Raw genomic sequence first — 14,443 nt, 5'->3', positions numbered from 1 at the left:
AAGAAATCACCTTCTAAAGAATGAAATGGGTGAGATTTACCTCAATGGAGGCAGCATCTGGAAAATATCCTAGGTACATAAGTACCATAGAACAAAGGACAGAAGTGCTACTGAATGAACTAACACAGTCAAATCCAGACAGGTATTTCAGGAATGTTGTTTGATAATGGTGATGATGGCTCAAGGAGGTTTGTTTTTTTTTTCAATGCTTGATTATTTGGCACTTTACATAGGTCAGGATTAAACTAAGAGGCAGTATGCTATCATGGATAGAGAGTTAGCTCCTATGCCAGAAACTCTTGTGTTCAATTCTCTCTAACACATATTGGCTATGTGACCCCATGTGACACCCCATGACGTGTTTAAGATATCAAAGTGTCTTAAACAAGGCACTTAACCTCTCATTGCCCCCTAGACAATGGTGTGTCTTGGTAGAGGGAAGGTTATCATTGAAAGTTCTTAGAAATACTTCAATATAATATAATACATATTGTATGTAGCACATATATTGTGTGTGTAGTGTATATGTCTTTATATGTATATGTGTGTGAAAAGAGAGAAAGTGAGAGCAAGCAGACTTCTGTAGAAAATTGATATAAAAACTCATTTCACCAATTCAAGCTACCATTTATTCATAATTTACAGTCTTGAAAAGTTGTCTAGTATGCCAAGAAATTAAGAGATGTGCCTAGGGCCATGCAGCCTGCATGTATGAGAAGCAGGACTTGAAATTTGATCTTCTGTTTGCCAACACCAGCCTTCTATCTACTATTCCAAACTGCTTTAATTAAATTTTTAGTGCCTGGCATTTTGCAAAATAATTTACAATTCTTCTTTGATCAGTTGATCCCTTCTCCCCCTCTTCCACTCCTCCCAAGATATGACATTGCCTTGCTGCAGCCTTGGAGAGACAGGGTGGGGAAGGGGTACGAGATCTATAAGCAAAGAAAATAAATGTGGTTATTGTGGTGATTACATTGTGATTAAGTCTCCAGGTGTTTCAAACAGTCAATCAGCTTCTTTATTAGAAGATGAAAAAACAAAATGTCTTCTATTAGCCTTAAGAGTCCAGGCAAAGAACTGCCTGGCTCCCACTGGCTGATCTGGATAAAGCAGCTGCCACATGAACAGAAATGGTTACTGTAAAAGGAAGAATTTTTTTTAATGAGTAGTGAAGATTTCTTCCATGGGGCCTCAACCATTAAAGAAACCCTTAAAAGGGAAAGACAGTAAAAAAAAGTATATCAAAGTTTGGGAAATGTAGCTGAAAATTAAGAGCAAAACTTAGTTTCTTTCTAATCTAGATGGTGGAGGGTGGTTTCTGCTATTACAAAGCAGATGATTGAACTAAACTCACAAATAGAATTTGGTAGTGAAGACTACTAGTAATAGTCTTAGGTTTCTCCCTAATCAAATTAAGGGAATGTCCTTTTCTCCTTGAGATGAAAAATTTGTGGCTCCACAAATTTAGAATACCTAGACTGCAGCTTTCAGGTCATTTACCCCATAAACAACTCTATCTATTTATCTATCTATCTATTTATTTGATTTTTTAAATATTTATTATAAATATATTGTTGTATTATATATTTTTTAATTCATTTAGGCAAGACTATTATGGTTAGCACTCCTTTCTGCACAAGTAACCAAAAGGATTATTCCATTAAATTCAATAAGCCTTTGTTAAGTACCCAGTACATTTTACTGGGAATATGAAGGCAGGATGAAAAATAGTCCCTTTCATCAAAGAGCTTATACACTCTGCTGTGGGAAAGCAGATTTTGCCCAGGGTTCTGTAGCTAGTAAGGGTCAAGTGGTTTGGGTCACATTTGAACTCAGGTCCTCTTGACACCAGGGTGGGTACTTAAACCTAATAGACTTGATAGAAATTTGGCCTTCTTATTACCACTAGATCCAACTAGAAGGAAATGTATATAGGACTCAAGTTCAACTAAATACCAAAAGAGCCCTCCTAAGTCTCCCTTATAAACTATTTATGCTATGGCATTGAAAGAATAAGGTATCCATTAAACATCAAGAGTAGCCTCTTCATTATTTAAGTCACACAATTAACTTGGATTAATGTGGAGCCTCTGGCTTTCAAGTAGACTTTCTAGTCAGAATATACATTTTTCTGTGGACAACATCCCACTATTACTTCCTATCTCCAGCCTTTCTAGAGGTACCTGACATAGTAGGTTCTTAAGCTGGTTCTTGTGGTCCTGCCTCTGACATACCCTAGCTATAAAATCACTGACAACTCACTGTATCTCTCAAAACAGCAACTCATACCTATTTAAGAGGTGACTGGCAAAGTTGTATTGGTAGAAGGACTCTCAACACCAGAAGTTCCCTACACAGATGAAAACATCAGAAATTCCATTTAGCATTGAAATAACAGACCCAACTAAAAATCAAACCCCAAATCTGAAAAACCTACTTCCCTGCAGCAGAATATATAAGTATTTGATGAGAGGGACTATTTCTCATTCTGTCTTCATATTCCCAGTGCCTAAAATGTACCAGGCTCTTAACAAAGGTTTATTGAATTTAACTGAATCATCCTTTTGGTTACTTGTGCAGGAAGGAGTATTGCTCCTTAGCATGAAACATTGTAGACAAGCACTTCTGGAGGGAAAGCCTCTAAACTTCCCTGGGATGCCTTCGTTTTTTAAAGTTGCACACCTGAGCCCTTGATTACCATGTACTAGAAAAAGAGAAGTCGAAGTACTTCCAGGTCTCCTTAAAACTATTGAAAACAGTCCCCCAATCCATTGTGAATCTCCAGGATTTAGTGCATTGGTGACTCTTATAAAAAACTACATAAGAAGACAAGAAAACTAATGGCATCTGTGAGGCTCTGAGAGATGGCCCAGGGATTACTAATACACTATTCAACTTTGGAAAAAGCTAACTCTGCAGAGTACAATCCTAAATTTAATATCATGAACAAGAAATATATATATTTTTTAATTTGGAGGGGACTTCATAAGAAGCACTCCTCTTTCTATTGCTCTGGGTCTTAGTAGTATATTAAGCATGTATTAATCATTAGGGTGATTCATTTAAAAGCTTTTGCTTGTGTTTTCTCTGTAGTTCTGCATGTACATAAGCATATTTAAATATATTATTAAATAAGCAGATAGTCTCTATTTATTATGAGACATATTATATGCCATATATATTTATATCTTTATTACCTATATTATCTTGATGTGATTGTTTATTATTCTATATTATAATTTATTTTATTTATATTCTGGGCCATTGTGTAGTATTATGACACTCACTGATATCTTTTTCCCTGTGAAGATTACCAGTTGTCTTAGGTTTTTCCCTAATGTCTTAAGTTTTTCCCTAATAAAATTAGGGAAATATCTTTTTGTCCTTGAAATGAAAGACTTTGTAGCTCCTTGAATTAGAGCACTTGAATCATTGTGTATGTAATATTATGATACTCAGTGATTTCTTTTCCCTGCTATCTATACAATTTCCAAAGCATGAAAGGATAATGCAGTTCTTTAACCTGTAAAAAGTAAAAATGTGACCACCATAGTTTTCTGGTCATTTGTAAGAAGTTATTTTGCATTATTATCATTACTATATAATGCTAATTTTTCTACAAAGTGCTGCCTTAATGTTTAATCATGCCATCATATGGACTTAACCCTAGATTCTCAAATGCTACATCAATGTAACCTAAGCTCTGGAAAAGCTTTAAGTAAAACCCCGGCAAGTAAAGTCAAATCAACAAGCATTTAATAAATACCTACTATGTGCCAAGCACAAGAGATAAAAAGAAAAACAAATAATAATCTCTGCTCTCATTTAAGCAATTATGAACAAACAAAAAATATACTGTATAAAACAGACACAATCAACAGAAGTAAAAGCAATAACATTAAGGCTAATCAGAAAGACTTCTTGTAGATAGTCAGATTTTCGTTAAGACTTGAAGAAAGCCAGGAAATCCTGGAGACCCTGATGAGAAGGGAGATAAGAGTTCCAGACATGGGAGATAACTAGTGATAAATGGATGAAGTTGGGAGATGTTCAGTGACAGAAACAAGGCTAGTGTCACTGTATCATAGAGCATGCAGAGAGAAGTGAAGTATAAAAAGATTGAAATAGCCAGAAAAGGCCAGATTATGGAGAGTTTTAAAAGGTAAACAGAGCATTTTATATCTAATCTCAGAGGTAATAGGGAAGTATTAAAGCTTACTGAATGGTAGAGTGGGTGTGATGTAATTAGACCTGCACTTTAGAAAGATCAGTTTGACAGCTGATTGGAGCATAAACTGCAGTAGGGCAGGAAGACCAACCAGAAAGCTAATGCAATAGCTCAGGAATGAGGGCATCAAGATGGTGATAGCGTCAAAGGAGAGCAGGGAACACATATGAGAGATGAGGATTTGGCAACAGACTGGGCAGGGAGCAGGGTGAGAGTGATACCAAGTTTGCAAGCTAGGTATCTGGAGAAATGGTGGTGCTTTTGACAGTAAATAGGAGAATTGGAACAAGACAAAGACTTGGGGGGGAAAGATGATGAGATCTCTTTTGGGCATGTTAAGTTTAAAATATCTCAAGGTCATCCAGTTTAAAATGTACAATAAACACTTGGAAATGAGAGAGTAGAGTTGTTAAGAGAAGTAAGTAGTTCTGGAATATGTCTAAGTAGATCTAAGAATCATTGGTATAGAGATGATAATTAAACCCCTGAAAGCCTATGAGATCCCCAAATGAAGCCGTAAAGAGGGAGGAGAGAAGAAACAAGCCATACCTTTGGGAGATACCCACAGTTATTGAGTAGAACCTAAATGAAGAGACAGTAAAAGAGAGAAGGAAGGAGGGCAGACAGGTTGGAGGGAGGCAGTGTGATTAAAACCTTAGAGAAAAGAAAACATCAAGTAAAAAAAGATCAGCAATAGTGTTCAAAATTGCAGAGAGGTTAAGAACAATGAGAGCTGAGAAAAGAATAGTAGAATTAGCAATTAGGAGATTGTAAGTAACTTTAAAGAGAGCAGTCTCAGTTGAATGATGAGGTCAGAAAACAACAAAGAGTGAAGGAGAGAGTGAGAGGAAAGGAAATGAAGATGATAGTCTTCTCAAGAAGTTTTGCAACAAAAGAGGAAAGATAAAAGACAATAGCTAGCATAAATGGATCAAGAAAGGGTTTTTGAGGATAGGGGAGACATGAATATATTTACAGACAAGGGGAAGCAGTGAATAGGCAGGGAGAGATTGAAGACTAGAGAGAGGATGAGGATTATAGAAAGAGCAATCTACCGGAGAAGAGGGCATGTACCAATAGAATGATTAACTTTGAAAAGGAGAAGGGAAGGGTATGATGATAAATATTTAACAACCTGCTCTTTGTGGAGGGGAGGGAACATAGGCACAATACACTTTTTAATTTAATTTAGATTGTTAACATTTTCCATCATTTTCTTAAGTCCAGACAATCAAGAAAATAATAAATAAAATCCTAATTTGTCGAATTTATCCATTTTTCAGGTATAAATGCTCAATTGAAATTTTAACAATCAGCTCTTGAGCACCAGTTAAAGCTGGCTTGAGCACACTCCTGGAGACAGAAGTCACCTGAATTATGTGAGCTGAGGTTTGAAGGGGATAAGAGTAAGTTCTTGGCAGTTTCAATTTTTTTTCAGCAAAATATAAGGCAAGAGTCTCAGCTGAGAGGGTAGACACAAAGGAAGAAGTGATGAGGGATGAAAATGTTTACCACTATGGTGAATAAGACTGAATCAATCAGGGAGGGGTAAAAGATTTGCTTTGTGGAGTTATATAACATAAACTTCTTAAGTCCAGGACAATCACCAAGATAATAAATAATCTAGATTTTCGATTTTCCAACTTTTCAGGTATAAATGCCATTGAAATTTAAATCAGCTTGGTCCAGTAAGAGTGTTAGAGTTAATCCTGAAGGTCACCTGAAGTTATGAGCTGAGTAAGGAAAGAAGTCTCAGTTCAATTTTCAGAAAAATAAGGCAAGAGTCTCACAGAGGTGCATTATAGGAAAGTATGGGATGAACATGTTTACCTATGTGAATAAGGACTGACAGATGGGAAGGGTAAAGATTGCTTTGCAGAGGTGTATATTTGATAGGAACTGAGGTGGAAAAATTATGAGGTTTTCTAGATTGTTCAAAAGCAGAGGGAAAAACTGGATCAGAAGTAGATTCATCAAAGAAGTAAGTTTAGTGAAAAAGTTATAGAGGATAGCAAATGCAAGGGTTCAACGGGCATTCTAGAATGAACTGTTACCTAAAGGATCAAGATTTGGGAAGGAAGAGGCAAAAGGTAGATTTATGGAAACTGAAGGTGAAAATTGAGGTTAGACTTGAAAGCTAGAGTGAATTTGTGAAAAGATTGTCTCAGTATGTATATAGATTTCCTAAGTAGAAACATTTGAGAGTTATGAGAAAATAAGGGAGCATCTCTAGACAAGAAGTTTGGAGGAACAAGTTAATTGAAATAAGAACACTGAGAACTGAAAGTTAAGTGTTCTGAAAACAGCTCATCAGAATCTATGATTAAGGTGTCTAATATAAACGTGAGAGTTCGAGAAAAGACAGACAGAAGCTGAGGAGCATTACATGATGAACACTGGAACGTCTTAGCAATAAAAATACAGAATCTTGATTGGTGTAATATAACGTAGTCGTCCGAAGACTCTACCTACAACTCACTTACCTTGACCAGTGATTTGGAAGGATGAGTGAAAGTGTAGCCAGGTGCTAGAAAGGATGACCAGAGAAGCTGTGTCATCAGAAACCTGGTTCTAGTGCATGTAAGAAGATAAAGGAAGTGAGAAAAGAAAAAGTTTCAGATGAAAACAAAGTTGTTACCTATGCAGTAGACATTCTATACAGCCCAGTAAAAGGGCTAAGTAGTTTGAGAATAGGGGATTAAGTAGAGGAGTCTGACAAGAAGGAGATGGTCAGGAGAGGATGAAAAGTGTGACTTAAACATGGATAGCTAGGGATTCAGAATCACTGAGATGAGAGGTAGTTTGTTAATCATTGAGAAATTAGTTCAGATAACTTATCATTATCTCCGATGCTTGTGTTTCATGGTGGAATTCTATCAGGGCATCATGCAACAATATGTGGCTAGAAATATAAAAAGCAGAAATGGGAGGAAGCTCAAGTGAAGCAATTATAGGAAGTGAAGCCTTGTAGGCCTTATAGGACACTATATTCTGCTACAGAAAATGCTGGCAGAAAACTCAATGGAATGGTTGGCCTAGAAAGACTAAGAGCTAGGAAGGTAACAAGAACATTATTTCACAAGCTCAAATCCACTTGTATTGCAGCACTGATAATAAGTATTCACAAAAAGACCACCATGAAAATAATTACAGCTTATGAATTAACATCAAATGCTGAGGATGAAAAAAAATTTGACAAAGAACTCAATACCACCCACCAAATTAAATCAGCATGCATCCAGAAATTCAGTAACTTCAATATAGGTGGGAATAGGTAGAAATAATGAGAAATATGTGGGAAAGCATGGTTTAAAAAAAAGAAATGAGAGAGACCAAATACTTGTGAACTACACAGAAATCTCATTCCTTTATGTAATGTAACTTTTAAAAAATTGGTAGATGCAGGTTCTGGATAGCACCAATAATGCACACACACACACACACACACACTCAAATTGAAACAGACTATTAAGACAGGAAAAGATTTATTGTTGATGTGGAGATTATTCTTAAATCATAGTAAATTAATAAAGCCAAGAAGAAAAGATAACAATAAGAAAAAAATTATCACATGCAATTGGAATAATTAAATCTTGAATTACGTAAGCAATGAAATCAGCAATGAAAATGAGAACTAGACATTAGTATTAACATCAACTTTGATTACAATAATTTTATTTATAAATTTAACTATTATCATTCCATTGCCACAGATCAAAAGAGCCCATACAGTTCCTTGGTCAGTAAACAATTGACTTACTTTCAAAAAGTGATAGAAGTTTAGAATATAAACTCACTTGTAAAATCTCCTAAAGAAATGTGAACAATCATGAACACTGAGAAGCAGTGGAGTATAAAATTTATTTTTAAATAAAGTTAACAAGAGTTCAAATTAAGCAGAGTCATCCTAAACGCATTTAGAGACAAAAAATGGAAAAAGGACAACAAAGGTGGAAAATGAAAAAGATCTGTAAAGATTATCATAATAAATTGTTTTTTACCAAGGACAGAGGGATTACCACACTTGGTAATCTTAATAGCATATTTTCAGAAGTTCTTTTGGGGGAGGTGGAAATAGCACTAAAGAAAAAAAAAAATACAGAGAAAAAACAGCCAGATTAAACCAGTGCATATCCATTCCACAACAATGAAAAACACAAAGGTCAATAATGCAAGATATTTGGAGGAAAGGAAGATACCAATTACATGCAAAAATTATTGGACTTTATTGATACTTCCCTACCAAAAAGGACCAAGAAAAATAAAACATTACTAATCTATATTTCTTTTTTTCCTACTATATAAAATCTTGATGCAAGCTATATATAAACAAATCAAGAACATCCTCAATAGTAGAGCATATTCAGGCTTTCACAAATGAAATTCAACAAGAGACATCTTTATATTTTCAGAGTTGACTGACAGGTAAAAATATACATAAGATCCCATTGTAATTTTTGTGGTCAGTAATGAAAAATCATTTGATTTAATACAGCAAAATATCATTTAAAGGCTCTATTCAGCATATCTCCCACCCATATGTCAAAATCATATAAGATTCATTGAAAGAGACAGCCACAGAAATATTCTTTTCAATAATTCTCTGATTAAAACATCAGAAGATATATAAAACTGGGAGATCTACATTTGTCAAACATGTTCACCATTATGATAGAAGAGATCCAGAATAGAGTACAAGTCATAAATATTTTCACTGTGAATGATGAGGTTCTCCAGATATTCCTGTTTGTGAATACTATTATGCTGGTTCCACCAAGGCCTGAAACATATGTGTAACTACTCAAAAAAGTTTGCAGTGACTATCCACACAAGAAAATCAAGTGGATGAATAATGCCCATTTCCCAACTACCATATACATTTGAATGGAAAGATATATTTTTGTCCAACCAGATAAATGGATATCTATAGATGGAGAAGTTGGACTTGGAGATGAAAAGGAGAGTGGGTTGGATTACATTTGAAAAATTCCAAAGATCCTTTAATGACCCCACAATTTTTCTAAAAACTAAGGCCCATCTAGTTAATGCTAACATTTTGTTTATGTTGCTATATGACAATAAGGCTCGGAATAAAAGTCTCTGAATGATTCCAAATGAATATCATTCAAAGGGTAATGAAAGGTGGGTTTGAGCAGGCTGTACCATATAAACAATGGAAAATTTTGAAGAACAGAAGTAAAAGGTATCCTCAAAGAAATACATGATAGAAAAATATAGGTTGGTCTTGTGATGAGACTGAGAGGAAACAGATGGCTAACAAGAGTGTTTACTAAAGGAAGTCTTCTGGGACATTGGATGGACCCACTTAAGATAAATTTACAGAAGGACATAAACAAAAATGGCATGGACAGGCAGTCATGGACCAATTAAGATCTGTATCATTGGAGGGAACTGTAATATTGATGAAATCATGAATCCATTTGCATATTGTGCATTTTTCTATGATTAGTAATATATTGTATCAATAAACAGGAAAAAGAGTAATAGTGTATCTTCTACACTTGGAAAACATGTTTCCCTCCTCTGGTGGAAAAAGGGTATTCTGGAGTTTTATTCATTAAATGATTGACTATTAAGAAACTCATTTGCTAGCTGAAGCTTGAAGTGGAAAATCCATTATGGAAGAAAAGAAGTTACGTTGGGATTAGGACATAGAAGATATCAGAAATTGAAAGAGGTTTATATATGACATTCTAAATGTATACTCTAATCCTAGAAACCAGCTACTTTATTCCCATATAGACACTTTAATATATTTTCCATCCCAACTCAATACACCCACACTCTCCGCGCAATACCTGGTGAGAAAGAACCAGGTCACTCACATTCCCTATATCTAAATTCAAAAAAATCAAAACCCATACTCTTTCCCCTCACTCACATTTCCTATATCTAAACTCAAGAAAATCAGAACCCATACTCTTTCCCCTCTTATCAAATATTTTTGTTTTCCCAGTTTTTGACTAATACTATTATTGATTTGAGGGAACTCATTTAACTCTGGTTCTCTCTCGAATTGTTCTCTGACTCACACCCCAAAATCTTCCATTGGTTAAGTTCTGATCCTTAAGTCACAGCACCCCCTTCCTTGTAAATATGCCCCTGCTTCTAAAGTACCCTTTAATCTCACTGACAGACCTTCTCACCTCACCTCACCTCTACTCTTAGAAAAAAAAACAAACATGCAAAATCTAGGTAAAACCAACATACTAAGGAAGATAAGGAAAGAAGTACATTCCTTGTGCCCTGGATAAAGGGACAAGACAAATAAAGCTCTTTCACCTGAGAATCTACACCCAAGAATGGATAAAAATTGTTCCTGTGAATTATATAATCACTGCAGCTTCAGGGAGAAAACTGGAATTCAGGTTGCCATAGTGTTGGCATATTGTTGGAAAGACGGAGCTCTTTCTCTCTCTCTCTCTCTCTCTCTCTCTCATAAATGGCTTTAGTGCCAAGCTCCTCCTTCAAGAGAGGGATAAAGAAGGGACAGTCAAGGATAAAAAAAATAGATATTATGAGTTTATCATAGATTAGGAGAATATCTTTAAGTCTTAGAATTTTTCTTTATTAATGACATAACTGGGAGTAATTGTTACTATTATAATTACTATTACTAGTATAATGATAATAGAGTCCAGTCCCATCTTCAGCTTCAGTGTAGTGGGCTACATTGCAGAGAAATGGGTCAAGCCTTCTATTACTTGGAAATTGTGTGAATTGGATAGGGACCTTATTGATCCTTCAAAATGATCATTCTTTATTTTCCCCTCTCTCCTTCCCTTTCTAATACCCCTGCCATTTCAAAGGAAGGAATCTAGGACAAATGTTAGAAGTGTTATGAAATACTGACCCCCACTTCCATCCAGAGAAATAATGTTATAACTGTGAATTCAGGAGCCCATCCAGGGTCTCATATCCTACAAAAAGTTATTTGCCTGATGGAGTAAATTTACTCTGACAGTAAATAGAAAGAATTAAACCTTGATATGGGGGGGGGGGGTGGAGATCTAAGGATGAAAGAAAAGAGAGGAAAAGGCATTTTGATCCAGGAAGAGTAAAAGTACCATCCCAAAAAGAGGAGTGTTGGGAGAGGGGGCTAAAAACAAAAACAGACCTTACAATCACCCCGTTCTACAGAAAAGAATCAATTTGTATGCTCCCAGATTGAGAAAAAGCAAAAGAAATAGATGTATAGAGAGGAAAAGTGAGGGGGACAGATAAAGGAAAACACAGAAAAAACAATATACTAAATACATAGAGGCACACAGAGGGGGAAGATAGAGAAGACAACATTTGTAAGGCAACATCGGGTTAAAAAAAATTAAAAGATTCATCCCCGTTTACAATCCATCCCAAGGATTCCACTGAGTAATGTTGAAAAATAATAACTTGTTGACTTGGGAGTGGGGGATGGGAAAGAGAAAGTTTCCAAGTGGAGAGTTAATTTGATTGCTTTTCAAAATCACAGGGGGAGCTGGTGAGACTTGATGTCAGCAGGATGGGTAAGCTCAGAAAACACTGGGCATACTATGCTTCCCCATGAGGAAACCATACTCCTTTAAAAAAAAAATTTACAAAACAAAACTCACATTACCATCTAACCTTTAAATGCAATGCTAACATATTAAAGGAGTATAGCATATATATGGGTGGGGACAGGCAGGCATGCCAATTAAACATATAAGGCTGGATATAGCATTTATGTAGCAATTACAGTGTAACAATTAGGATAATAGATGTACATGTATCGGTGAATTCTGTATATAACTGTGAGTAGCTATATGTGCGGATTAATGTATAGGGGCGTCTGAGCATAATAAAAAGAAGAGGAGGAAGGAAGAGAGGGGGAGAGGGAGGGAGGGAGGAAAGGAGACGGAAGAGAGAGAGAGAAAGAGAGAGAGAGAGAGAGAGAGAGAGAGAGAGAGAGAGAGAGAGAGAGAGAGAGAGAGAGAGAGACTGGGTGTACAGTACACACATCTGCATTCTACCCACCAACTCAGAGCGCGCCAGCGCTAGAAAACAGCAAGAAGGGTACTAGTACTCGACCCAGACGCCTCAGCAAGCCGGCGGGAGCCCCGGGGCTGGGGAAATCCGGGCTGAGTGTGTCTCTCGGGTTATCTGCCCCACCGGCAGTACCTCGAGGCCAGGGACCCCAGTCCTAGCAAGACTCGGTAATCAAAGCATCCTCTCACAGATCCCGAAACTGGGGGACTGTGCGGCCTCCTTGCACCCCCTCCCCCACTGCCAGATTTTTCTAACAGTTCAGTTTAGAAAGGGAGAAAGGAGAGAGGAGAAAGACTTGGGTTAACTAACCCTCACTTCCCCACCCTGCTCCTCCCGCCTCCCGCCGCCTGGCATTTCATATGAAGCACATGCTCTCGGGAAGACTGAAAAGGGAGGGGGAGACTCGGAAATTTTCCTATCCGTCACCCAACTGCCCCTGATCACCGCTGCTATGGACACAGAAACCGAAGGGAAGGTTGACTGAGGAGAGAAGGGAGGAAGGGCGCAGAGTCCAGCTTCGTCTCCAAACCTGCACCCCACGACTCCTCTCAAAACCCAGCCTCCGGGGAAACTCCTGAGGGAGGGAAGAGGGCAAATGGGGGGCAGCGGGGAGAGGGGAGGATCCGAGGGATCGAGAGGCGAGGGGAGGGGGTGTAGGAGGAGAGAGGAGAAAAGGGGTGGAGAAGGAATATCGAGCTTTAAGCCCCCGGCGAGGGAGGAATGGCAGGGTCCAGCCTTACCTTGGTGATTTTCTTCCGGAATGTACATCCTCTTGTTTTCATTGACCATTTACCAAAACGGGAGAAAAAAGAAACCAAAAATGGGATGGATTGGGGGGGAAAACCTCCACAAAACAGCTCTGATTTAATCCCACTTCGGAGATCGAGGTCGTCTTTCGTGCAAAATCCAAGGAAGCCGTGGAGCTGCAGTATTTCCCCCTTCCGATGATTACCTGATTCCCATTATTGCAACAAATGCCAAAAACTGATTCTCTCCACTACTGCCTCCTTTAGTGAAATTGTAATGCATCCTCGGTACATCCGGGCCCCATCCAAGAATTTAGCACAGCACCTCTGGCCGCTACACCATTTGAAAAAACAGAGAGGAAGAGAGATCAAGAAGAGGTGGAAAAGGGGAGGAGGGAGGGAAAGGGAAAGGGAAAGGGAGGGAAGGGGAAGAAACTGTGCCCCCTCCCCCCCAAAAATAAGGTGGGGGGAGGATACTCCAAGGCCAATAAAGGGTTAAAATGTCTCTCTCTCTCCTCCTCTTTTTTCCCCCGTCTTCTCCCAACCCCCTTCCTCTTTTTCCTCTTAAAAAGATCCACCAACTCCTAATATCGAGGAGGGCAAGAAGAGACTATAAGCAGCGGGTGCTGATGCTGCCGCCTCCGCCACCGCTTCGAGGCATGCTGAGAGTGGTCTACTGGCAAGGAGCTGTTTCTGCAGAGGCAGAGAGAGGGAGACACCGGGAGAGAGCGCCTCACTCCCTCCCAGCTCCTCGCCTCTCCCTCCCCTCCGCTCGCCGGGCGCTGTGGAGGCAGGCAGACGCGCTGAACGCTTCCAGATGTGGCAGCTGCGGCTGCGGTGGCGGCGGCGGCGGTGGCGGCAGCGCGCAGAGAGCCGGGCGCACAGCAACGAAGCCGGCGGCTGACTTGAGCCCAAAGTTGAGCACACGCTCTCCTCCCTCCTCTGCGCCTGCTGAAAAGCTCTTTCTACAGACATGACGTCAAGGAAAGAGCTGAGGCCGGCTGTCCAGGGACAGAGAGGTGGTGGGTGATGGAGCTAGGGGAGTTCGAAGGGTAACTAATGGACATAGGAAGAAAGAAAGACCTGAGAAGTGGGGGGAGGGGGTGGAGAGTGCGGAGTTCGGAGGGGGAACGTGGGGCGGCGAGGATGGAAAAGAGAACTGGGGGAGCGAAGACAACCCTCCCTCCGTGTTTGTTAACCAGCTGCGATCACAACAGATTGCCCCACCACTTTACACACCATCACCACCATCATTTCCACAGACACACCCCCCTCAATCCCCGGCAACACACGTACTCACACATACCGCCCTCTTTATTGTCATTATTGCAGGCTTATTGCCTGCAGTTCCAACCACTCCGGAAATACCTCTGTGATCAGAATTTCAAGAAGGGAAATACAATTTGATGAATTGCTGGAATCTCTCAGATAATGGCAT

General features: G+C 38.8%; 1 protein-coding gene across 1 annotated transcript in view; it reads right to left on the bottom strand.

The window, feature by feature from the left end:
- The window catches only part of LOC116419198 (voltage-dependent L-type calcium channel subunit alpha-1C-like), a 95,720-nt gene extending 81,674 nt beyond the window's left edge, over positions 1 to 14,046 (bottom strand). Inside the window, exon 1 of the mRNA XM_031937800.1 lies at positions 13,000 to 14,046. Within this exon, the coding sequence (XP_031793660.1) occupies positions 13,000 to 13,048 (49 nt within the window). The 5' untranslated portion in view covers positions 13,049 to 14,046. The remainder of the gene's footprint in view (positions 1 to 12,999) is intronic.
- Between the last annotated feature and the right edge of the window lie 397 nt (positions 14,047 to 14,443).

This window comes from Sarcophilus harrisii, chromosome 5 (genome assembly GCF_902635505.1).
Source record: "Sarcophilus harrisii chromosome 5, mSarHar1.11, whole genome shotgun sequence".
NCBI lineage: Eukaryota > Metazoa > Chordata > Mammalia > Dasyuromorphia > Dasyuridae > Sarcophilus > Sarcophilus harrisii.
The sequence above is the reverse complement of the archived record's forward strand: the minus strand, read 5'-3'. Positions and strand labels throughout refer to the sequence as shown.